The following is a 24,247-nucleotide window of genomic DNA, read 5'->3' as shown; positions in this document are numbered from 1 at the left end:
CACACACACACACACACACACACACACACACACACACACACACACACACACACACACACACACACACACACACACACACACACACACACACAGCTACTTAACTGCCGGACAACTTTTTTTCCCCAACACTTTACAGGCTCAATCTCATTAAGGGAACACCACCCACCTCTGCTAAAACAGCAGGGTAATGTGCGAGTTATCAAAAAGGAGCCGGGTCTACGTGAATTAGCAGCCGCCAGACGGGGCTGGAAACGTAACGACTGCAGTCTGCTGCTTAAAACGCTCCAAGCACAGTGTAATACAAACGGCCTCTACTGTATGGGTGTCAAGAGCTACGCGAGGGAATATGAAAGTGAGAAGATTTGTAAATGGAGGCTCACAATTGCACATCACTACGGTGTGATCTGCAAGGTTCGCACGGGCCGCTGCACCAAGGGCCTAGTGTCCATTGAAGTCGCACGGTCAATCTGTGTGCGCGCGCTCATGCTAAGGAGAGAGAGATGGAATCCCTGGTCGGCTCTCGCGTCTTCAAAGCCCAGACCGGAATCCAATTTCTTCTCAAGGGAGCAACTTTCTCATCACTTTTTATTTTGACAGCCATTTGAATATCTGTATGGACTTAATTTCATGCTCGACCTGCATATCAACACCGATGAAAGGAAGGAATGACAAAAGAGAGGCGGACTTCCTTCGGGACAAACAAACGCCAAAATATAAAAAAATCTTCACCTGTTTGTGTCTTTTCAAATTAAGGGTGCGAGTTCCAATCAAATGTTTCCAATGCCTATATTATATATACGTTTTCAAGCCTTTATTTTATTTTGTATTCTGTGTTCTTAGAATCTGAATTCAGACTGAAGTAAGGCGAGGTTTGTTTAACATGCGAGGCCTTTGAATCATTCCCAAAGTTATAGTCATCAAGATTTTTCGGAACTCGACAGCAGTTTTAATTGTCAGTGGCAGAGTCCGTCTGTACCTCACACACACACACACACACCAGCGATTCACACAACACAACACATGCACGTAATCCAGAGTCATTTTGTCTCTTTGATATCAGTGGCAGTGTATGAGGTTAGCCTCCGATGCAAACCCAACCTCCTACAAGGATTAGAAGCTGACAACTGGGAGTTTGGAATGGATTTTAATATTTGAAGGAACGTGTATTTTTCCCAATTGCAAGCAAAGTTGTTACTTTGAGCATTTTTTTTTACACAAAAAACAACAGTCACCACATATATTATCTGTTTTATGTATCAAAGGGACAAAGGTCATTTTATCACTGTAGTGTTATTATACCACTTATTTCTTAAATTCTTTGTTTGACTGCAGGCACATCCAGTTTCTTTAAAACAAAAAAAATAAGTTTTCCGAATGAACATTGCAGTGCATCAGTGTAATGTTTTCATCTTTGCAGATGTGACTTATAGAATCAGCAATTGCTACGTGTGATGTGGTAGATTTGTCAGGTAGAAGTGTGGAGGATCAGAGCCGGGATGCAAGACGGGGAGGAGTCGGCAAGGATTTCAGTTGCCAAGCTTACGTGAACATGATTCTAAACATTTTTTTTTTATAAAATAAATAAAGGCGTCCCTGTTCAGCATTAAACTACATTCGACATAAGACTAATGTGTCAATTTGCACCGCTAACAGCCAAGTTGTTTATAATCAGATTAAATATAACATAAGCTAACGATTTCATTTACAGTCCACGGGGACCCTTGTGCAGTTAATAACATAAAAGCTTTTCTTTCCATTAACACACTTCACTGCTACAGAGGAGCTGAACACTGCATCAGAGCCACTGATGTCATCTACGCAGGTCACAACCAGAGGCACAGCGTTTCATAAAACCTCTTCATGGGACTCCTTGTGATAATTGCACGTACTTCAATCGTATATTAACAAAAACTCAGAAAACACATGGCTTGTAGAAAGTGTTTGAGTCAGCTGAAGGAACGGTGCACATGCACGTGTTTGTGGGGGGGGGGGGGGCTGAATGATCTGCGTCTGCTGAAAAACACAAGAGATCCATAGCTCTGAGGATAAGAACTAAAATATTCATCAAAGGAATTCTTAGTGATGAATCATGATGAATCATATCCCAAAAAGTGATCCTTTTTCCGCCGAGGAGGGGGAGAAAAAAAAGGTCCTACTTTTAAAGTAATTTCGTCTGTCGGTGGACAGGAGTGGTGCAGCGCAGCGAAACCGGGAATAATAAAATCAAGACCTCCAGTCACGACTCTGTCGTCACCTCCGATTCACCGGAGCGCGAGAGCGGCCGAGATGACCAGAGGCAGCAGGAGACCGGGAGACACCTGCCGGCTTCCTGAGGTGAGAGTCGCCCCATACCGCTCCAGGAGCTGCAGCACCACGCCGTTGGTCCAACCAAAACCCAGCTACACCAAAAGGGATACACGGTGGAATAATGAGGGCTGTTTTTAATTTGATTTAGCACGTCAGCAAAGAAAAATCGGTGATTAAAAACACTCGATTGTAAACAAGTCTGACTACTTAGAGAAATAGTGGGAAAATCAAAGTGAAAAGTAGATGAATCTTCAAAAATGAGAAAGAAGAGAAAGAAAAGAAAAGTAAGGAGGAGTGAGAGAGTATGTGAGAATGCAAATGTGTTCTAGTCAAGTAGCAGAAGAAGGTAGATAGAATTGACAGGGCTTTGCATACAATTACAAGGACAAGTGTGACTATAAGCACATTGCTTTTACAACATCAGCACATGAAAGGAAATACCTGAACGTCATATTCTCCTCCGCTGCCGGGTTTGCCATCTCCGTTCACATCGTACTGTCACGAGGAAAAGAAAAAAAGAATACATATACATATACATATATATGAGTCCGAGCCAGCTGGGTTATCGCTGCGCAACACAAGTTCTGATGTACAAAAACCTTGAAAAGAAATCACCTTTTCGAACATGGCGTCATACTTGATGTACGCCAGCCAGTTGGTCTTGATCCAGCGCTGGGCCAAGTCAAACGCTAGTTGCTGAGCATCCTCTGAGGGCAGTTTGGATAAACCTGGAAAAGACGAGAAGACTTCAATCTTTGGACAAACCCAAGATGGCCGTCTTCAACTCGCGACTGCTCAAAGGGGAAGTATTGGTAGTGACTTCTTTTACATTGTGTCGACCCTCTATACTCCAGTGGATTGGTTACTGGATAATTGCCGTGTGTGTGCGTGACTCCCGGTAACACGTGATCCCAGTTTAACAAAAAATGACGGCAGGATAGTGATCATACAGACACAGAAACGAAGAGAAGCGCTGATCTCTGGTCATGTGTCACACTCGCTGAAGACAATATGAAAAGGCAAAAGGAGAAAACTGGCTACGGTTCGGACCTGGCAGAGCATCGCCCGGGCAGACGCCGAGCTGCCGCTGGTGTCTGTGGGTGGTGAGGATGACAATGACCTGCCCCCAGCAAGGAACCACGTGGAGTCGGTGACGTGTTCAGGAGAGGGCTTCAACGTGTGGCACATTCCTCCTAATGGTTTCACACCGTTGCACTGACAGACAGGTGTTGTTAAGAAATGATACGCTGCACCAGTAAAGGTGAGGAAGAAGCAAACAGTGCTGCTGTATAAACACCTAGAACATTGGCTTTGAAAATGTTGTATGAGGGGACGTCAAATCTACACAATGCCTTTTGGTGAGATATTGAATGTAAACAAACTCCACATGATGCCTTTCGAGGTGTAAATGTGAAAATATTCAAATTACACCCGAAGGTCAATCGTTTTCAACCTTTTTTTTTCCCAATTCGGACCCATTGTGTTGGTGCACTAAGCCATGGAGCAAAAGAATACAAAGAAAGCACCACACCACTGCTGTGCATTTTCAGAAAAACATTATGCGAGGGACAGCCGAGCAATCTGTTGAGCAGTTGGTGAATCATCACTATGGGTGTCTGGTGAATTCTCGTGGTGGCAGATAATTTACGGCCGCCTACCGCTGATGAGCATATGCTGCAGCGGCGGCCATGCGTTCGGATAGTCCCACTGCTGCCCGGACTCTCTCAGCGACGTCGGAACTCCGTTGGGGAACCGCAGAGCACCGCTCGCCTGCACAGACAGGGGGGGAAAAAGGCAGGAGTAACCTGGGAGAGCATGGATGGATGGAACCCCGTGTGGTCTGTGTGTGCCACCTGCTGGAGCAGGTGAGCACTGTTCACAGACAAAGCGACCCTGAGCAGAGGAAAAGGGGTTCACACCGCACCTCGAAATACCGGTGTGGAAATTATCTCTCCTCCCGTCAAGATCAAGCACTTGAGCGGAAAACATTTAAATCCAAACTGTCAGAGAGTGGAGCCGCAGTGGCGAGGCGGACGAGAGGACGGGTCAGACGGGGCAGCTGCGTGCGGCGGTCGATATGAGCAAAAACATCGCTCATATATCGACCACATCTGGATGAATGAAGGTTAGACGAGTCTTTGGCACAAATACCTTTTAAACAGACATTTCTTTTGAGGCATTTTGCCGAAAACTCTTTGGTGTTTGGGTATTTTCATTTTGAATGGAACCAAAATACCAATAAGTTTGCAGAACATTCAAAGGGGGCCCCCGTAATAAAATTCACATTCTTTTTGAGTCTGTGGTGAAATTCTTTTTATGTAAAAGACTGTTGCTGGGATTTTTCTAAGATGTGAATGGATTCAGCGCTTGGATGCACCACAAAAACAATCAATGCAGTGCAGAAATCTTGGAGACAAATATGTCAAAACCTGTTAAATAAAAATAAGAAAAACAGTATCTGCATAGCTCCATACCATTATAAGTAAGCGTGGGAGGAAAAACATGAATCTCTTGTCATCTGGATGAACTGACTCTTAAAAAGATAAACACAAGGTTCCGTTTCTCCTCAACATAAACTGATGTCCCACCGACCTTCAGATACTGCACCGCCTTCTCCCCCATCTCGGGCCGAGAATAGCACTGAGCCCAGACAGGTGCCATGTTGGAGGGATAAAACTCGGAGTGTTTCGCGTGCGTCATCAGGTTGTAGTCGAACCAGGCTCCCCTCTCGGCGTCCCACAGCACGGACTCCATCGCCCCCTGTCTCCGCGCCGCCGCCTGGTCGTACAGCGCAGCTGAGTCACCGTCACCTGTCAGGAAATGGCACATCACACTTTTACGTGACGCGTGTCAGGAGCTTGAAGGCGGCGGGCGGGCCAAAAATAGTTTCAAGGTCACTGGCTGCTTAGACGCTCATACCCAGTATCCTGTGAAATGAAGCCAGAGTCTTCTCGTTGAGGCACAGCAGAGCGTTGAGGTCGGTGGGCAGGATCTGGCTGGTGCGCGTGTCCCTGAGGGAGCCGCTGTTGTTGTTTTTGTTGTTGTTGTGGCCCCCGCCGCCGTCCACATACCAGCGGGATGAGAAGTCCCACCCGGACTCTGCACCTGCTTTCAGGTCCATCCACAGCTGCTCCTTGTGGTCTGAGGGAACGGAGAAAACATGAATTGCAAAAAAGATTCTCTAAATAGCTTAATGACCTGGACCATTTCTTAATTAATGAATGAAATTCTTACATAAAGGGCTAAGAAATTCTAGTGAACAAAAGCACAGCAATTTCCCTCCAAACAGCTTGTCTTAAAGTTGCGGTCAACTTGTGATGGTGATGTGAGAGAAATGAAGGTGTTTAACATTAAATATTCATTATGACACGGTGCCCGGGGTGTTTTCAGAGCAAATTTGTTTTGCACAGATGATCCTTGAATCCAGGGGAATATATATTCCACTTTTGTGCCGAGGACTGATTATAAAAATGCATTACATTCGGCAGCGTTATTTGCTTTTTCTTTTCATTCATGGAATGAAATGGCATATTTCTCATGCTCGTGTGGAGCGGAGGGGGGGGATTCATTCAGCCACCAAGGATATGACCGCTAATAAGCCGTTACCATCAGTGAGTCCTTCAGCTAAATCCAGGTCGTCGGTGTAGGATTCAGGCCTGGAAGGAGCAAAAGACAGGTAAGCGCAAGTGAAGGCAATATTCATATTCTTCAATTTGCTTTAATTATTTTGTATATTTATCTGGAGACATACCTGGGCAGGCCCACCTGCACATGATACCGATTCAGTACATGCTCTGACCCGTTTACTTTAACAGCCACAGAGCGGTTCTGCATCCAAAAGCGGTGCTCCTGCTCCAGAGCAGGCAAAGCTCCTCTAGACAGCAGGAGGAAGCAACATTCAGTCTTTTTAGTATCATTAAAACACAAAAGATGGGGGGGGTGTCATCCTTATTAGGCGGGATAGGAAAAACAAAAACACTGGAGGAAGGGAGAGACAAAAGCAATGAAATATACATGTACAATATGCCTTTTTTTTTCTTCTCCCCTTCTCTTCTCTGCGGGACACACGAGGCAGCTGAAGAATGATAATGCGTCTGGCAGGACATCGGCTCGGGGCGTAAATATCACCTGAGGAAATCTTTATCCTTGGTCGCTTGATAGTAGCTCTCCACCATCAGAGTGAGGAATGGAGGCTGACTGCGCCTTTCGTAGTAAATCCGCCCACCATTTGGGACAAAGCCATATCTGCAGGAGAGGAGGAAAAAATATTTATATTCCCCGGAATCATGAAGACCCCCCGTTCTCCAAAGTGTACAACTTGGGCTGCTAAATGAATTATTATTCAAAAGGAGTGCGCCAAACTACCTGTCGAGTGCTATAAAAGATGAGAGGCGCTTTAAGGCTTACCTGCTAACAAGGTGGAGGAAGTTCTGAATCATCCCGTAGGCCGTGTCTGTCATCTCCGACAGCAGGAGCCCGTTGACGACCCAGTAGGAGTCCCTGTTGGGCACGGAGAGGCTCATGTCACATGTCTGCACATGGCATCTTGGTTGAGCTTTCAGTATAGAAACCCACCCGCCCCCGTCCCCTCGGCAGGGTGTGGCTGTGTCTCCTCCTCACTCCGACGACCCTGGTGACACTCGACTGACATCAGTCAGACAGCTGACTGACGGGCTTCATCGCGCCTCACTCACCAGTAGTAGAGCTCCCTGAAGCGCCCCCCCTGCACAACAAAAGGATGCGGGACGTACATCTGCGAGTAGAGCTCGGGGTGATCTTTAACACCGGCGCGCATCTGGAGGAGAAGTCATTTTAAATTCATAAGGCTAGACATGCGTGTAGGTGGATGCTTGGAAATGCTGCAACAGGAATGTATATTTGAAAACTCATCATTATTAGGGCACCAACTAATGATTATTTTCAATATTTTGGGGGGTGAATCACTAGCAGAACATTGGGGACATCATCCATCAGCCTACAATGATGTTAAAGTTATTCAGGTTATGATAACAGAAGACCAAGAAACCAATCCAAAACTCACAATGGAAAAACTTAAAACCTGTTCTTTCAGAGCATTTTTGCGCAAAGAAAAGAAATAAAAGATATTAAATGATTATTCAATCATGAATGGTCTTTCATGTTGAATCTTCATCCTCCCCTTTCTTTTTTTATTTCATCATCCACACCTTTTTTTATTTTATTTTTTAATTCATCATCCTCACCTTTCTGCCGAGAGACTTCCACAGGTTGTGTATCTTTTCGGCCCACTCTCGTAATTTTGGGTCTGATATTCCTCCGAGGAACTTTGGCCTGCACGTACAAGTCGAATCATTATCACAACCATGCACAAATTCATAACTACAGCTCTAGTCCGAACGGGGAGTCCTCCTCAGATAACTGGATCTCACTTGTCATGCCAGTCCGGCGGCGTCCATGGCTCGAACTCTGACCCCGCTCGCTCAAAGTTCACACTGAGGAACTCCTGCAGCCTGGCAGGCAGGACTGTCATGTTTGGCATTTGGCTGGAAAGGTTGTGAAAAGCCGACAAGACAACATCTGCAGGGAACAGAAGCAACCTCATAAAGGGCTTATAAAAGAATTTTTTTTATTTTTTTAAATAACAACGAAGATCATTTACTTTGACTTACCAGGCATCGCCTTCAGCTTCATGTCAACAAAGTACTTGTCATCATCAAACAGTTTGGCTTTCTGCACTTGATGCAAGATGGGCCCAGTACAGTATATTTCACTGGAATATGTTTTAAAAGTGGTTAATTATTAGACAGATTATCATAAAATGCCAAATGCACATTAGTACAATAGCCCCTATCTTGTTCCAGAGTCCTGCAGGGAAACAATAAACCATATCACAGAATATGCAGGTGAGGGCAAAGGTCTGCTGAAAACAGTATCGGCTAAAGAAAAGAATTATACGACACAAATATGAGAACAATGTTTACTGGCTGCAGTAGGTGGTACAGATAATGTTGATTTTTTTTGGGGGGGGGGACTTTTTCACACTGATATTATCCCAAACATTTTGCTGCATTTCTACCGTTACAGTACAATCTATTTTCAAACCAATTCAACTTCACCATCTGCTCAGGACAGAAAATCATTAGTCAAATATTGCAGTATCTTTATATTTAACAGATTGATAATTTTTGGTGGCAAAATATTTGACACTGACAAGTTAATCTTTTACAAGTCTATCTTACAGCCATGAATCAAAAACAACTTTCTTGTAGAATCAACATAAGTTCAACAACAGGACGTGGGCTACATGCAGTCTCTCAGACACTAAACTCTTTACAGGAAAAGTGTGTTTTTTATTATCTTACCTGTCACATGGTGCTGGAGAACCACTCTTTACACCGGCCAACAGGGCAGCTGATGAAAAAAAGCAAAACAGTACCAATCTGTACATCTCGAGCTGAGAACTGAAGAGACACGGAGTCTGACCTGTGGTCAACGTGATGGTACCCTGCCTCTGCCGACAGGGGGAAGTGGTTGTGCTAACTGGGGCGAAAGTCCAAAGAAAGTCCAACTTTCTCTTTCACTTTGTGCCGAGCCCTCTCCTTCACCCGGTCACGATACAAATAGCAACACAGTCGGGCTGCCCACACACAGAGACAGTGGCGAGTCTCCACCCATGAACAAGTGTAACAGGACACTGCAGTGGCAGGCAAGGAAAACAGAAACGCTTCAGACTTTAAATTTCAGTGAGCTTTATTTTCAACAAAATGTGCCCAATAACTTTTCATGACATCCTCTGAACTGAAGTCCATTGTAAAATTAGCTCCACTGAAAAAAAAAAATCTTGCCAATTATGTGATGACCAAATTTCCAACAAATAATAAAAAAAAATGAACTCAGGCTTTAAATTCTTCACTTAAATTTGGATACTCTTTTTTTTGGGAAATAAAAAGGTGTACTCCACTTGAACATCTCATTTGAAAATAAGAAAGAAAAAGAATCCAAATCTAAGGGCAACTTTTTTTTCAAAACATTTCTTAAACCCATTATCGTAACGTTGGATCGTTAGATTGTGTCATCCTGTTTTCAGAAAGGCTCCTCCCCGTTTCATTTTAACTGATGCATCAGTTTTGAAAGGAATCCCCTAAAGGACCCCTCTCATATCCTCCTCGACAGATATAGTGATGAATTGCCAATTTGTACACGAGCGTTATCGTGAATGTGTCACAAGCATCGAGGAGAGGATGAACATCTGCATCAGGGCAGCGAGCGCACTAATTCAAACACCCCGCAATTTTAAAAAATGACCTTAAAGAATGAGACAATTTTGGTTTCACAAACTTTCCAATTAGTCGCCCGATCTCTGGCGAGATGCTCTTGTCTCAGTCTTTAAGGTTGACATGACAGCCACCGGCAGTAAAACAGCTTCTCATCAACAGGTAGCAAATACACCACCATCTCGAAGGATTGTTGATTTGTTGCTTTCAAAGTATCTGCTGTGGGTTTTTACTACCAGTGGGCTGACACACAACAGACAGCTGCCAAGTGCCTGCACAGTTGGATCCCTGTTCACTCAACTAATGCATTCATAAATTTGAACATTTTTCAACAAACCCACCCAAAATAAAATAAAATTTATCAAAAATCAAAACAGCCAGATTAGATGTGCATGTATCTCGGGGGCAACAGCAGCAGAATTGAGAGAACAGGGATCACAGTCCTAACCAATGAGAAGTAAAAGGGGTCATCTTTAACTTATCATCATCATCATCACACGTATCTTTTAAAAAGAGCTTAAATTAAATGTGCAATAACACTTCTCATCGATTAGAACAGTCAAGAGAGCATCTCACCGTACTCATAAGGGGAACCTCTTTTGCACAAAGGGTCTGACCAAACAAACGAATGGTCAGACGACTTCAATGCAAATTAAGGCTGTTATGTTGCATTCAAAATGCAAAAACGTAAAACCCAAAACATCAAAGCAAAAACAGGGCAGAAACATAAGCAATAAACTCAGCAGTCTGAGGTGCCCGGGTTTTTTTTTCTTCTTCTCTTTCCTTTAAACAAGCAGACTGACTAATAGTCATTTTGTTATCTTTCTAGACCATTCCCCCTCTATGCCAATTGTCTCCCCCCCCCCCCATCTTCTGCACCAACATACTGTACACTTTTCTCCCCTCTGGGCATCACCAGTGTACAAAAAGCAGTGCAGTCAGTGTTATTGCCTGAACCCATCTCTGAGCGTTAAGTGCAGCCCCAACCTGCTCAGGTTGTTTTTAGAAAAGCATCTTTTGTTTGCTGTTTTTTTTAGGAAAGCCAGCTAACTTGCAATCCACAGAGAATGAATTCCTGCTACATGTTCGGGTCAGATGGTTCATTTTGATGCATTAGGCCAACATTCTTCAAAGAAAAAAAAATATGGGGGGGGGGGGTAAAACGTCCTACCCAACATTTTGTAGCTGCGTTTAAAGAGCATAGATCAACGTAACAGCTAATACCTCCTCCAGAAAACTAATACTCTGCCAATTCAGCTGCACTGCAGCGAGTAGTACTACTACATGATAGAATATTTTCTCTTTCCAACGCCGCGCACTTCAACTGGAGATCTGAGTGCGCCTCGACGGGTCAGTTTCACAAGTTAAGGCTGGTGACAACAAAATAATTCATTACTCAAAAGCACAAGCTTAACAAAGCCGTCTGACTAGACTGAACACTTGTCAACACTGGTAGCAGGAGAATGTGGGCGTACAGTTTTGACAATCGTCAGTTTTAAGTGCAGCTTCGAAGAATTGCACAAGCCATTATATTTGGAGGGGCTAAAAAGATTGCGATGAGCTCGGCCCCCAAAAAACATGTCACGCACAAGGTCATTTAAATGTTTTAGATTCTAACAAATTCTGCAATGGTTTTTTAAAATTATAAATAAAGTCACAGGCCAATATATCAGATCAAAAAAAACTGGCAGTTTCGGAAACATTCTCCAGTGCTAGCAAGGTAGAAGGGGAGAAAAAAAGCAGGGGAAAAAAAAGCTTTGCAGCTCGCCAGCCAGCCTTTTGAACTTGTTTTAAAACAATCTTAAAATGAAGGTATATACACAAGGTGTGTGGCGCACCCCACATGTACTGCACGTCTTGCAGAATTAAGTATGGCCATCCATAGGAAGGTGAAACACAAGAAGAAGAAAGAAAAAGGACATTCCTTTACAATTAAACTCCACCAAAAACAGGACTCCTCGTGACTCATGGTGTTGAGAGACTGCGTGTTCATTTTTAGTGTTCTGACACTGAAGACGGAGGAAAGGGTCCGGGTCTCTCAGAAGCACGAGCTTCTTCACAAGCAACTGGACAGTCTGGCTGTCTCTTGTGAAAAAAAATCCAGCATCTCTGTCCATGGAAAATCCAAGTTCGTCCTCATTTATCAGCCAGACGCAAGTGCAACCAAGCCAGCGAAAAAGATAATTCAGACCAGGCTCCCTCCTAATTATTTTCCATTTCCTTTGCAAACGGATGAAACAACCAAAAACAGTTATGCTTTCACCTGTGTGGTCAGACATTAAGTGTAACGACTAGACAATTTGGTGAGTCTGAAGGGAGCAAGATGGAGGACTATGAAGAGTTATTACTTTAGAACGAGTTGAACTGCTTGTTAAGGCACTTGATACAAATTGGTTAAAACTTTCAAAATTAAAAGTGGAGGATGGGAGGGTGTGTTTTGGGGTCTGTCGGTGCTGGCTTTGTGTCAGTCGTGGATATGAATCGTCACGATGTGCATCGGTATTTTCAACTTGGTCCCGTGCTTTCCTCCCGGTGCTCATGTCTTCAGATGCGGCGGTGCAGCACTTTAGCCATATGAAAAGGCAAATGAGTTCTCCCGAAATGTATCCATCAAAAATACACATTCCTTATGGTGGCATCCAAAAAAGGAAGACAGACGGAAACTGTACATTTAAAAAAAACAAAAAAACAAAGAAAGAAAAACAACTCCAAAATTGGGTGGGGGTGAGGGGGTCTGTTGGGGTGGGGGGTTGAAAATGGGTACGTGGGGGAATGGAGGATGGACTGATCTAGAGAGAGAAGAGTAAAATCAAGTTAGACAGGACTGTATTGAAGAAAATGTTAGTTCAGCCACTTTTAATTACTAATGACGAGTCACGACTAGGGATGAAAGTTCTTCACGGGTTAATAAACTCATGATACCGGTGTTATTACTAGAGATGTTCCGACACCATTTCTCCCCAACACAGAGTCGGATAGAGTACTGATCCAATATTATTATTTTAAAAATAAATTGGAAAAGGGTATTTTAACAGTTGTATGCAACTAATTTTGACTTTTATACAGTTACTTTAAAGGTCTATTTTTATAAGATGTGGCTGCACTTTGACAGCTATTTAAAGGAAGCAATTGTTGTTTGTTCCTATATTCATTTATTTGTGTTCTTTTTCTGTTATGACAGTGTCCGACAAGATAATAAAAGAAGTTCTATGGCTTCATTCTCTGCAACTGTTTTTCAAAGGGCCTAACCTGAGCCAGTTCATACAACAATGATAGCAATCATTAATTCCATACAGGGTTAGTAGCATTAAGTTGTTAAAATACATTATATAAGTAGTATCGGATCTTGTATCGGCCGATACGCAAAGTCCAGGTATCGGAATCAGTGACAGAAAAATGGTATCGGAAGATCTGTAGTTCGAACAAATAGCGAATATTAAAAGTCTCAGATCAGGGCCAAAACGACACTTATTGTAATGATGATATCATTAGTTCTGGGCCATGTATAAAATTGTTACATTGTTATCACAAGACAAACGATGGGGAAAATGATAAGCAGTTACATTTTTCAGAAATTTGAAGAAACGACGAACTGAGCATGTGTGCATTCCCAGTGTGGTTGTGTGTACTCACTGGCTCATGGCTTGACTTCTTCACCACTCTCACTGTGGTACTCCGCCACATATAAGCTCTTGTCGATGATGCCAGGGATGGGTTTGATCTCTGTTCCAAGCTGCTCCTCAATACCTTTCAGGTTGAAGCGATCATCATAGGTGATGAGGTTGATGGCCAGACCCAAGTGTCCAAAGCGGCCTGGACGGTAGGAAAGGGATGTTTCAAAATTTTTTGAAATTTTATTACCACCATTATTAATTGCCAATGAATAAATCTTTATACAAACAGGACGCTCATAGAAAGATCACACACACACACACACACACACACACACACACACACACACACACACACACACACACACACACACACACACACACACACACACACACACACACACACACACACACACACACACACACACACACACACACACACACACACACACACACACACACACACACACACACACACACACACACACACACACACACACGATATGGGCTCTTACCAGATCTTCCAATGCGATGAAGGTACGTTTCTCCCAGCTTCGGAAAGTCAAAATTGATCACAACATTCACAGCTTGAATGTCAATTCCTCTTGTGAAGAGATCTAGGAGGGAAAAAAAGAACACATAAATGACCAAAGTATAAATTAAATGCAGGAAAATAATTTTAAGAATATAAGCAGTAATATATTACATCCCGGATAAGTCACAAAAATAAAAAACGGAAGATGTAAACATGGAGCTTTGTTGCCGAAATCAATTTAACATAACCAAGGCCAACAGTACCCTCCAAACACACTGAGTGGTGATCTCCCACAGGCAACTTGAGCAAGTTTGTGGACAAACTGGGCCAATGCAAAAGGGATCCATGGCAATAAGTTCAGGTTGAGATCTCCATGCTGCCTTCAGCATGAAATTACACTGCCATGCCATCTGTAATATCCTACTAAAGATCTATGGTATTGTCGATGTGTAGTATTTTAATTTTCTCCTTGCAATGACCTGCCTCTCATCTTTAAGTTAAAAGATTTACCCACCAACTACACTAGAGTGCAACAATCAGGCTCCATCTTAACTGTTACCGCCCACATTGTACATGTGCACTAAAGGCTCCAAGCTAGAAACTTGCTCAATGCTTGCATGTTAATATTTAACTTAGAAATTCATGCAGAGGAGCAGCTAATAATGATATTACATCTGCCAATTCAGACAATGTTAAAGACTGTAGGTCAGATGTAGTCAAGACTGAAGACAGGGTTGATATTCATATAACTCCAACTACAAGTTCAGTGGGGAAGTTTCAAAAATCTGATAAGTTTTTGTTGGCACTCCATAGAACAATAAAAAGAAAGAAAAAAGAATGGCTTGAGGTGACGCAGGGCAAGTCTGGTGGTGATAATGCGTTAACAATTGTAAAAAGATAGCTAGGAGTATTTTGAAGGATTTTGCTTGTGAAAACACATGAACATACGTGGCTCTACCACTTACCAGTGCAGACGAGATTCCGACACAGACCGTTTCTGAAGTCGTGGAACACGCGGTTGCGATGCTCCTGGAGAGAAAGAACAAGTGCATTTGGAAGCCACATTAACCCATGTGTAACGTGTCCACTTCACATCTAGGCCCCGTTCAGCCTTGGCATAACATCTGACTCTGACATCCGATCACAAGTAGACAGCTTTAAGCACCAACATGTCCAAGATGTATTAATGACTCGGACCAGGACTGGACCACATTCTTTTAGCAGTGTGAATGTGAATGCAAATGCATCCTGGGCCAAATTGAAGAACCATCTACTCATTTGAGTAGATTTTTTTTTTACATTTCAGTGTTTCCCGTACATTATTTTTTCCAGCCAGACATGAAAGTGACATTGTTTTACATTTTTTCCCACCTATTCACATGATTTCAATCTCATTTCATTCTAGAGCTGTATGTAGTACATCGATTCCCTCAGCCCTTCTTTTTTTAAAAGGTCCAAAGTGACATAGCAGCATGTAATGTAAACTTCATATGAAGGGAACTGTACAGTACTGCTCATGTGTAATCAAACTTGACCATTTTCTGCAAGACCAGGCTGTAAGCTTAATATATTTTTCTCCAATGCAATCTCTAAGAGTGGGTGACAAATGACACAGGAACAGTCCAAAAGCTGATGTTTGTACGTCTGCAGTTACCCAGAAAAACAAAAACACTGGCAGTGGCAGAAGTACTCCAGAAATAGAGCACTGGTGTGAACTGTAGCTGCACAGAAACATCTACAAGCTGCACATCGACAGTAATAGTAGCTGCTATTCTAGCATCAATCGTGACCTGCGTATTTTGGAGCTGGTAAACAAGTGTTCCTGAGGCTGACCTGTCTCATCTTGGCATGAATGTAGAAACATGAATATCCAAGCTGAGAGATCTTCTTGGCAAGGAGCTCCACTCTCTGAGAGGAGTTACAGAAGATTATGGACTGGTTGATCTGGAGCTGGAAGAAAAGAGGACAGGAGCAATCTCAGTGAAATTGTTGATCAACTGTGAGGTTTAGCCATTTGTTCAGAGTATCCAATAATCAACTTTTATAATATAAAATTGCATGTTAAGTTATTAAAAAGGTCCCAACACATTTTAGACAACAATACTCGACACCCGTCCCACTCCTAGTTTGCATTAGAGGCCTTAAGTTTGCCTTTTACAGCAACACAGCTGAGGTTAGATAATTAAAACAAAATTAAGTAAACACTTACCCTGGAGAACAAGGTGTTAAGGCAATGGACCTTTTGCCTTTCAGTTACATAAGCGTAATACTGAGTCACACCCTTCAGAGTAAGCTCCTCCATTAGGTTGATCTCATAAGGTTTCTGCAAGTGGGAATTCTATAAAAATAAAAAATAAATAGTTGTTATATTATGGTTGCGCTACACATTACAAAGGAATGTTTGTTAATCAGCTACTGGTAAATGAAGCAATAACAATAAGAAAAATGTACCATAAACTTTTGCACACTGAGAGGGAAGGTTGCAGAGTAAAGTAGAATCTGCCTCTGTTTGGCCAGGAAGCCGAGCATCTCCTCCATCATGAGCACAAAGTCCTGAGACAACAGTTTGTCAGCCTGTTGACCAGAGGGACATGAAGGGAAAGGAATATTGAGTGTCGTCTCAGGTGACTGCTTGAGTCAGGCTGAATTATTTTTAAAAAGCAATATGGGTCGAACAGAAGAAATAAACTTTTTTACTCACTTCATCCAGAACAACCATCTGCACTTGATTGACTTTGGCCACTCCTTTCTTGATGAGGTCTAAAATTCTCCCAGGAGTCGCGATGACAACATGTACTGTAAAACAAGTAAAAACCGTGATGAAAAAAATATATAAATAGACGCCGTATTTGCATGACAGAATAGCAGAGTTGTGCAATATTCTCTAAGCAAGAGAAATCGTTTAGATTGGATCACATTTAATCATCAACACCACTTGCCTATTAAAACTACAGCTGTACAACCACCAGAGATATACACAATGATAGCTAGTTGTACTCAACAACAGCGTAGTCAAAAATTTGAGCCTTACAAAATGAAACTAACCACCTCACTGTGGTTTTGTGACCATTATGAAATAGACAGATGCCAGATAGTCCCTTTGTTCTCTGTTAGACACTGACAAGATCAGACAGATACTCAAGTTCATACATGATTCTGACCAGCATCCATCATCTGGGCCTCAAAAATATGTTTATTAGTGGGTGGGAATCTTTAGGCACCTCATGATTCAATTCCGATTTGATAATCAAACGATTATCAATGCATCAAATATTTCTGTACATGAAATTTATTTTGATCAATAATGAAAATAAGCAGATACATTTCTTTACATTCTATTTTTATTAATAATAATCAACGGAAGAGATATGTCTACTGAAAGGTTGTATTTGCCAATTTATTTCGCAGCAACAATAACAACAACGAAAGTGTGCCTGTAGCGGCATCCTTGTGAATGAGAAAAACAAGACTTCAATCTGTTGTAAACTTGAAAACAAAAAAACCTGCTCTTCTCCTCAAATTAATAAAAAGTCCTCTTCTTTTAAAATCCTCCTGTTATGGGCAATGAGCATAAAATCCCTGAGACAAAACAAACCATCATTTTGTTGTAGCCTATATCAAAATCAAAAAACAATATAGAAGTTTGTACCAGTTCTCATCCAAAAATAGTGCTTTCTGTGGAATATGTGGTAAAACAAACAAGAAAAAAAAAACAGGGCACAATTAAATCATGACAATCCATGATCGAAGTGCAACATAGCAAACGGTGCTTAGCTGGTGGATGCTGAATATGTAAGAGCAGGGGGAGTCTACGTGCTCCATTGCGCAGTAGAAAATACTTTTTTCTGCAGAGACACTGCTGCCTGGAATGCTTGCGTATCTCGTGGCAAACTGTGTAGCTACTGTCTATGTAGCTTAGAATGTAAACACGACGCGCATGTTAGTAAGGAATGTAGTGGACGTCAGAGGGACGTACGTCACGTGCTTTATTCACTTGCATCGGTCTGCCGTACAGGCCGAAGCTCTGTGATGTGAAGTTGCGCCTTGATGTTGAAAATTGAGCTGTAAAATTCAGAATATAAATTTTTCTGCATCGAGACAGTCGTTCAAATGCAAATCGTGATGGACCAAAGAATCAATTATTTCTCCCACCCCTAATGTGTATAATTTTCTGCCTTTAACAGAACATTGTGCCCTGAGATACAAAACCTGCAGTTGACAGGAAGCATTAGGAGTATTTCTGCTGAACAGTGCAGATGGGGATTTCCATTTGCTGGCATTGAGCATTACACAACAATAAAGAAATGCCGACACATTCACTGACTCTACCAAACAGGATGGTTTAGAATGAGAGCCAAATTGCCAAGATCAATATTTCAGTCTTTAATAGATCATTCAAAACTGTTTTACATGTGAACATAATCACATATTTCAACGAGGGGGGGGGACACAAATTGTTATGTTTACCTGTTTCGTCAAGTCTCAAAATGTCATCACGCAGGTTGGTTCCACCTGTGGTCGCCATCACCTTCACTCCGCCCATGCGTTTGCTGACCTGGATACATATTTGGCTTACTTGCAGAGCCAGTTCTCTGGTGGGCACTATGACCATAGCTGGAAATGCAGAGACGTTGTTGTGAGTATTCACACATTTATTAAAACCTGAGCCTGTTCATTATTCAGTTGGCCACAAACAATCTAGTCACAAAAACCAGGAGGTAGAAACTACACTGAAGCTTTGCACAATATTAAAAGAAAATGGTGCTATGATTTGTGTTGTATATATTTTTTATTTATTTGGTTTTCATACAGTATGAACAGAAATATGTTTTGCATACAGTAGATGGTTATTCAGTTAGTCTACAACTAACAATTGCTTTCATTATGGATTAACCTTAGAAAGCAAAGAAAACCAGCAAATACTGATATGCGATAATTTTGCCATTTATGCTGACATTAACATTAAAAACCGTGGTCTGCTTATCGGTCATATTGACTCATCAATTTCTAGACCAATTGACAACTGTCTATGGAACCAAAAGCCTTGCGTGACTGAAGTACAACAAAAATGGCTGTGAATAAGTAGTGGTTAGGTTTATAGATCCTTCACACAGGCATCTTTGTTCAATTTCAGCCCATTTCATGCCCGTTCTCTTAACGAAATACTGATTGAGATTGGGTGAGAGTCAAGTGGCATCTTTCTGACATGAAACTAGCTCTCACCTTGTATGCAGTCCTTCTTCAGGTCAATGCGTTCAAGTAAGGGAATGAGGTAGGCTCCACTCTTCCCTGTGCCGTTCTTAGCTCTGGCCAAAATATCCCTTCCTGACAGTGCAATGGGAATGCTTTCCTCCTGCACAACAATAAGTTACATCATCAATACACAATACTACTTTATGGCCGAGTAAAGTCAGTACATTTGGACAGACGGTTGGACAAGTGTGGGTGAGGTGACTGTAGCGTGTCTGCTCACAAAAGTTATGAGCAAAATCCAGAAGGTGTTGGACGGATTTATTCCTTCTCACACACCCACGTTGCTTACAATGGCACTACAGGCTGAGTCAGGTGTCACCAAAACATTACCATTACAATTGTCTGGGAACCTAGAAATGCCTGTAGAAAATGTGTCGATTAAACTAGACCCTGAAATGTTTCATAAAATATGTGAACCTTGAAAAGACATGGGAAGTACAACGTAACTGCACTAAACCCTTTTCACTAAATTTCGAAGTAAACATGCCATTTACTGTAGTGCGACGTGGTAGAATCTGATTCCAGTGTTTTATTAATCAAAGAATTACATACATGGTTTTAACTAAGTAAAGTGGTCAAAGTCAACGCAGTGGAAGGGATGCCATAAAGTTTTAAATACATCCAATTCTATAACCAGGAAATTCCTTAAGCACAGTAAAACCTGGTTTCACTGTCAATCAGGATCAAATCTGACTCTACCTGGATTGGAGATGGCTTTTCCCAGCCCATCTCAAAGATTCCCATGAGTAGCTCCCTCTTGAGGCAATAATCTTCAAACTCGTTGCCTTTTGTTGCTGTCACATCCTGTAATTGTCATAAAAAATAAGAGTCGTTAATAAGTGTGGTTCAGAGGGATAATCAAATCATTACCATGTGAAATTAACTGAAAATGAAAGGAGGTTACAACATTTCATAAAATTTCCAATGAATTCAGGTTTTTCTTCAAAATAGACAATTCGTACTGGCCCTATTCCATTAGCTACATGAATAATATCGAGATAAAACATTTGTAAAATCTGTAAATTGCAAGCTTGGAGCTTGAGTAGAAGCATTGGAAAGACCAATCAGACCACTTCAACAGTTCAGATGAAGATGAAAAGGTTTTTAATACCATGACTAAATACATCAGTGGCGCTGTTCCAACTACGCTGCAAGAATATGCTCTATAAAAATTACAACCCACATAACAATCGTTAATCCCCCATGATCATAGTATGGCCTTCTAGAGTAGAAAAACAAATATTCACATAATAGTTAATAGTGCATATATATTGCAAGGGATCATTTGCTAAATAAAACACAAGGTTTTATCACCTTTTTTATGATAATAGCCCTGCTCTTTGTAAAAATAGCCAATCTCTACAAAGATTTACTGGCATGACTGTAAGACTTGCAGAATGACTGCTCACTGGGGCTCACATTGTGAAGAAATGCTGATGGATACTTACAAAAACCCAACCTGAATGGTCACATAATTAACAAACCAACAACTGCACAATTTAAAAAAAAGGTATCTGCAATTGGAATTTCAGAGCAATCACAGAAAAAAATCTTCCTTGTACCAACCGAAGTTTTCATCCTCATGTCCTTTGGGGGCAATTTCAAATTTTTCTTCCAGTCATCTCCAGGCCTGTGGAGGGTACAGTTGTTGTAAGCACAATGCATATAGAATTGACAGTAATTGTGCCAAGATGCGGGAACCGAGAAACTCTTGGATGTCTACAGTCAAATAACTTACTTGATGACCGCGTTGGTTGTAGGGGCTGGCTGGGAATTCCCATTGTTGATTGTGCCTTTCATCTGGCTTAGTAGCTGTTGCTGAGGGCCCCCTCCGCCTCCGCCTGGTGCTCCAGCGGGCTTCACCGAGCCTCTGAGTTGTCCATTCTGATTTGACAGGCCCAGGATCACCGGGTTCTCCGTCCTGACGGTGCTCATGGTTACTTCGCTTCTCCGTTCCAATAGCGATGAAACCCTCTCAGCGGTCTCTGGCTGGTGCGAGTCCACTACGCTGGGACCACACAGAAGTCAAGATTGTCCTTCCCTCTCCAGACTCCCAATGCTTGTCTTAATGTCAAGTGTCCAAGTCTTCAGTCTCAGCGGGTTCTTCCACAATACTGTTTTGGGGGTCACCAAGTGTCAAGGAACAAATTCCTCTCTCCGAATTTCAGAAGAGTCCTAGGCATGGATTCCTGTATGAATTGTGAGTGTAGCATAGACGGAACCTGCCAGTGTGGTCGGGAGAGCGTGCTCGTTCGAGTGTTGGCCGACCGTTCAGCTAGTCATCCTGTCTGGCTTCACTGAGCCGCCGCGTCCGTACCCGGGTCTGTCCAACCCTGAAACAGCAAGAGAGAGCACGTCAGAGCATGACCGACGACCCGCCGATGCGACGACCGACGTGACAACACGTTGCAATTGACGGCTGGCGGCACTCTCATGTCAACAACCCGCTGCCCACGACTGGCCTACCTCACAAGTTCACCCCCGCCACCGACGCACGGACCCTCGAGCGCATCCGCCGTCGGCTGCACGTTCGCCGGGGTCGCACGGGACGCGCAGCCGACCGCGTCCATTAGAGTCGCGACTCGCCAGAGGACAACGGGCGTCACACTACAACCCTGCGAGCCGCCGACATCTGGCTAGCTAGCTAGCATGCGAAGCTAGTTTAGCTTCCTCGCTAATGTGCTCCGTCGGCAGTCGACGGCGCGTCACCGGATTCGGCGCGTTTCGAGCCGGTCGTTGTGCGCTGTAACGGGGTTTCCAATAATACCAGACACATTTCCCAACGTTAACTTAGCAGAACATACATACAAATATATATATATATATAAATATATATATCGACCACCAATAAATATCCCAGGCGATTCGGCTGCCGTGCTAGGTCTGCTAGCAAGCTAGCAAGCTGGCTAGCGACGTCGAAATAACATTGGTAGTTGACGCTGACGGTCAAATTTAACCACGGATAATTGCGCACTCGGTCAAAACCAAACCGCCCCGCGAGTAGAGACAATCGAATGCACATGCGTTTACCTCGGATAATTGCGATAACCGACTCCCTGCGTGGTGTTCGAGAAGTGTAATCAATTTTTTAGCTGACTACGAGAGACTCTTGTCAACCGGCCGTCCAAGATGGCCTCCACCCGTATTTGAACCCGCCCCCATCCAGCGAATCAGCTGATTCCATTTCAAATCAAGGCTTTTGCCCGAAGACGCTCTTTCGCCGACGTGATCCTCAATCGTGTCCTGTGAGGGGGGAAACAAAATATCCGGAGACTCGCCGCATCCACTCCTCACCTCCGCTTTCTTTCCCAGCCCGGGGTGTTTGTCGGCGTTCTGCGCCCGTGGGCGTTCTGTTTGAAGCAGATTCATCCGGACAAATTGGTCTGGATTCAATGACAGGACTGAAATATGACTGGCATCCAGATCAACGCAACACTGACATTAGTAAAGCATTTCATGCCCGGCACACGCACAGTCCGACGTGCGGGCCATGGAGCAGCTCTGCTGGAGCAGATGGGGGGTTGAGTGCCTTGCTCAAGGGCACTTCGGTGGCGTTAAGGGACATAATGCACTAGTACATCATCGTTCTGTATCACTATCTCTGAAATATTGCACGTGTGTAGAATACGTCCATATGTATATGGTTATTGTATACAATATTCTATTGTTTTATCTTATTCATTTTGGATTGTGCTTGTATTCTTATTGTACTTCTTACTACGTTTCCTCTTGCACTACTACTTTATTAGCCCACTTCACTTCAACAGAGCAACTCAAGTGTCTCCCAACAAGTTAAAATGATTAATAGGCTTAATAGCCTACCTATAGCCAAGGTTTACCTCCATGCTCTTTTCTTGATGAGTGTCTCACAGAACTGATGCCATGCGGGGACAAAGCTGATTGATGATGGATGAGGTTTGAGGCAATCAAACAAAAATACCAACAGTGCAGAATTGTTATTGCCAGCACATGGCTGGATGTTGTATTCAGATATGATTTGAAGGTGGTGATTCGAAGCAACTCAAATTATATTAATTTTTCATTTCATTATCAAATAGACACCTTAGAATTTAGCCCAAATCAATCAAATGTACAATTGTGTGTTATCCCGCAGCACACAAAGTGATGCTCTAATGGTGATGATGTAATTAAAAACTAACATTCATCCCTCCCTCTTTATATTTCAAAGCTGGCAGACATTGGAGAGACTGAAATTGCCACACAGATAACTCTTATATGAACATCTCAGGCCTACCAGTCCTCACCTGTGAAGCAGATAAGCAGGACCTGCCGAGTGCCAACCCTCCAGCCTGTGCTTCACAGCTTCTTTTCTGCTGGCTGTGGTAGAGAATAACTCAATGATAACAGGCCTCCTGAGACATTGGCGCCTCCATGCACAATACTGACATTGACCTACTTCACCTTGCCCTTGCTGACCTCATGCTGCATTTAACAATCTCTTTCAACGTGGTTGACTATGTCACTGGTTGGTTGTTTGGCACGTTTGTCTGCAAGCTGATGGGTCTGATGTAAACTCTTAATCTAGCTTGCAGTGTTTGATCAGTATTTGGCTATCGCTAAATTTAATCCTAGTATGTGAAAACGTCACATAAGGGCAGTGCATATACTGTAACATGCATTTTACTATGGAAGGTCTGTCTGGGTTTATCAGTTCCAAATGGTGCATTTTCCTACTGTGAGAGAGGAAAGCAGAGACAGAGTCTCCTGTTTTTATGATCATCATGCTATCTATGAAAACAACTGGGTTTTGACTGTCGGAGTATTAAATCACGTTTCCTTTTTCCTTTCTCTGACTTACATGAACTACTGCTATACAGCAGTGGTAGTTACTTTGTGCAACAGTCAGAAAACTTGCTTTTGTTTGTAGCTGTTGGCTCACATATAATATCACATTATTTATTAAACTCTGATAGGCCTAAAGGTTATCAAATAAGAAAGCGGTCAACCTTATATCCCACTGCAAACACCCCTTTATGTGAAGAATGGTCCGTGTTACTCCCACTGTTGCCCCTTCCTGTGTGCCTTTTTTGGGGGGTTGCAGCTTCTCGCAGTTAAATCAATTGCTGTGCGAAATCAGCTGCAGCCCGATTTGTCTGCCTTTCATCAAAACTCAGGGTCACAATCAACCATCCATTTCTGATGGAGCAACAACCATCAGCACGAGATTCTAATCAAATGAATCTAATAAACTAACACAATATCAGCCGTAACTACCCTGCTTATGTTCTGTTCTACAGTGTTTCAATTGCAATGATGAATAATATGAA

General features: G+C 42.7%; 3 protein-coding genes across 3 annotated transcripts; 1 reads left to right on the top strand and 2 right to left on the bottom strand.

The window, feature by feature from the left end:
• Nucleotides 1–1,128: 1,128 nt before the first annotated feature.
• treh (trehalase (brush-border membrane glycoprotein)) lies at nt 1,129–8,889 on the bottom strand. The gene is made up of 15 exons (XM_035623998.2): nt 8,649–8,889; nt 7,956–8,056; nt 7,716–7,863; nt 7,530–7,617; nt 7,002–7,102; nt 6,715–6,807; nt 6,436–6,552; nt 6,059–6,181; nt 5,914–5,963; nt 5,227–5,448; nt 4,900–5,117; nt 3,966–4,077; nt 2,923–3,035; nt 2,749–2,802; nt 1,129–2,399 (listed from the first exon to the last, which is right to left on the bottom strand). The coding sequence occupies exons 1-15, from the start codon at nt 8,732–8,734 to the stop codon at nt 2,262–2,264; spliced, it is 1,764 nt and encodes a 587-aa protein (XP_035479891.2). The 5' UTR covers nt 8,735–8,889; the 3' UTR covers nt 1,129–2,261.
• Nucleotides 8,890–9,018: 129 nt separating this feature from the next.
• ddx6 (DEAD (Asp-Glu-Ala-Asp) box helicase 6) lies at nt 9,019–22,206 on the bottom strand. The gene is made up of 14 exons (XM_035623999.2): nt 21,990–22,206; nt 20,698–21,292; nt 20,526–20,589; nt 19,659–19,763; nt 18,930–19,059; nt 18,174–18,320; nt 16,408–16,502; nt 16,158–16,280; nt 15,916–16,044; nt 15,540–15,656; nt 14,672–14,735; nt 13,687–13,788; nt 13,194–13,373; nt 9,019–12,349 (listed from the first exon to the last, which is right to left on the bottom strand). Exons 2-13 carry the CDS (start codon nt 20,892–20,894, stop codon nt 13,198–13,200), a joined length of 1,449 nt encoding a protein of 482 aa, XP_035479892.1. The 5' UTR covers nt 20,895–21,292; nt 21,990–22,206; the 3' UTR covers nt 9,019–12,349; nt 13,194–13,197.
• Nucleotides 22,207–22,470: 264 nt separating this feature from the next.
• On the top strand, nt 22,471–24,226 carry LOC118299524 (C-X-C chemokine receptor type 5). The gene is given in 8 exon segments (XM_035623340.2): nt 22,471–23,350; nt 23,352–23,512; nt 23,514–23,592; nt 23,595–23,639; nt 23,641–23,831; nt 23,833–23,879; nt 23,882–24,012; nt 24,014–24,226. Coding segments are annotated over 8 exon segments (825 nt in total). The 5' UTR covers nt 22,471–23,317; the 3' UTR covers nt 24,152–24,226.
• Nucleotides 24,227–24,247: the final 21 nt, after the last annotated feature.

Source organism: Scophthalmus maximus, chromosome 11, assembly GCF_022379125.1.
Source record: "Scophthalmus maximus strain ysfricsl-2021 chromosome 11, ASM2237912v1, whole genome shotgun sequence".
NCBI lineage: Eukaryota > Metazoa > Chordata > Actinopteri > Pleuronectiformes > Scophthalmidae > Scophthalmus > Scophthalmus maximus.
This window is presented reverse-complemented; position numbering and strand designations above follow the sequence as displayed.

What these genes read in the sequence shown, in the direction of transcription:
- treh (XM_035623998.2), bottom strand. Translation starts at nt 8,734, where the DNA reads ATGTACAGATTGGTACTGTTTTGCTTTTTTTCATCAGCTGCCCTGTTG. An exon ending in TTCCTCCACCTTGTTAGCAG is followed by an intron (nt 6,553 to 6,714) that starts GTAAGCCTTAAA and finishes CCTCTCCTGCAG; the next exon opens with ATATGGCTTTGTCCCAAATG. An exon ending in TTCATTTCACAGGATACTGG is followed by an intron (nt 5,118 to 5,226) that starts GTATGAGCGTCT and finishes ATTTCCTGACAG; the next exon opens with GTGACGGTGACTCAGCTGCG.
- ddx6 (XM_035623999.2), bottom strand. Translation starts at nt 20,894, where the DNA reads ATGAGCACCGTCAGGACGGAGAACCCGGTGATCCTGGGCCTGTCAAAT. An exon ending in AAAAGCCATCTCCAATCCAG is followed by an intron (nt 19,060 to 19,658) that starts GTAGAGTCAGAT and finishes ATTGTTGTGCAG; the next exon opens with GAGGAAAGCATTCCCATTGC. An exon ending in GAAGAAGGACTGCATACAAG is followed by an intron (nt 18,321 to 18,929) that starts GTGAGAGCTAGT and finishes CTGCATTTCCAG; the next exon opens with CTATGGTCATAGTGCCCACC.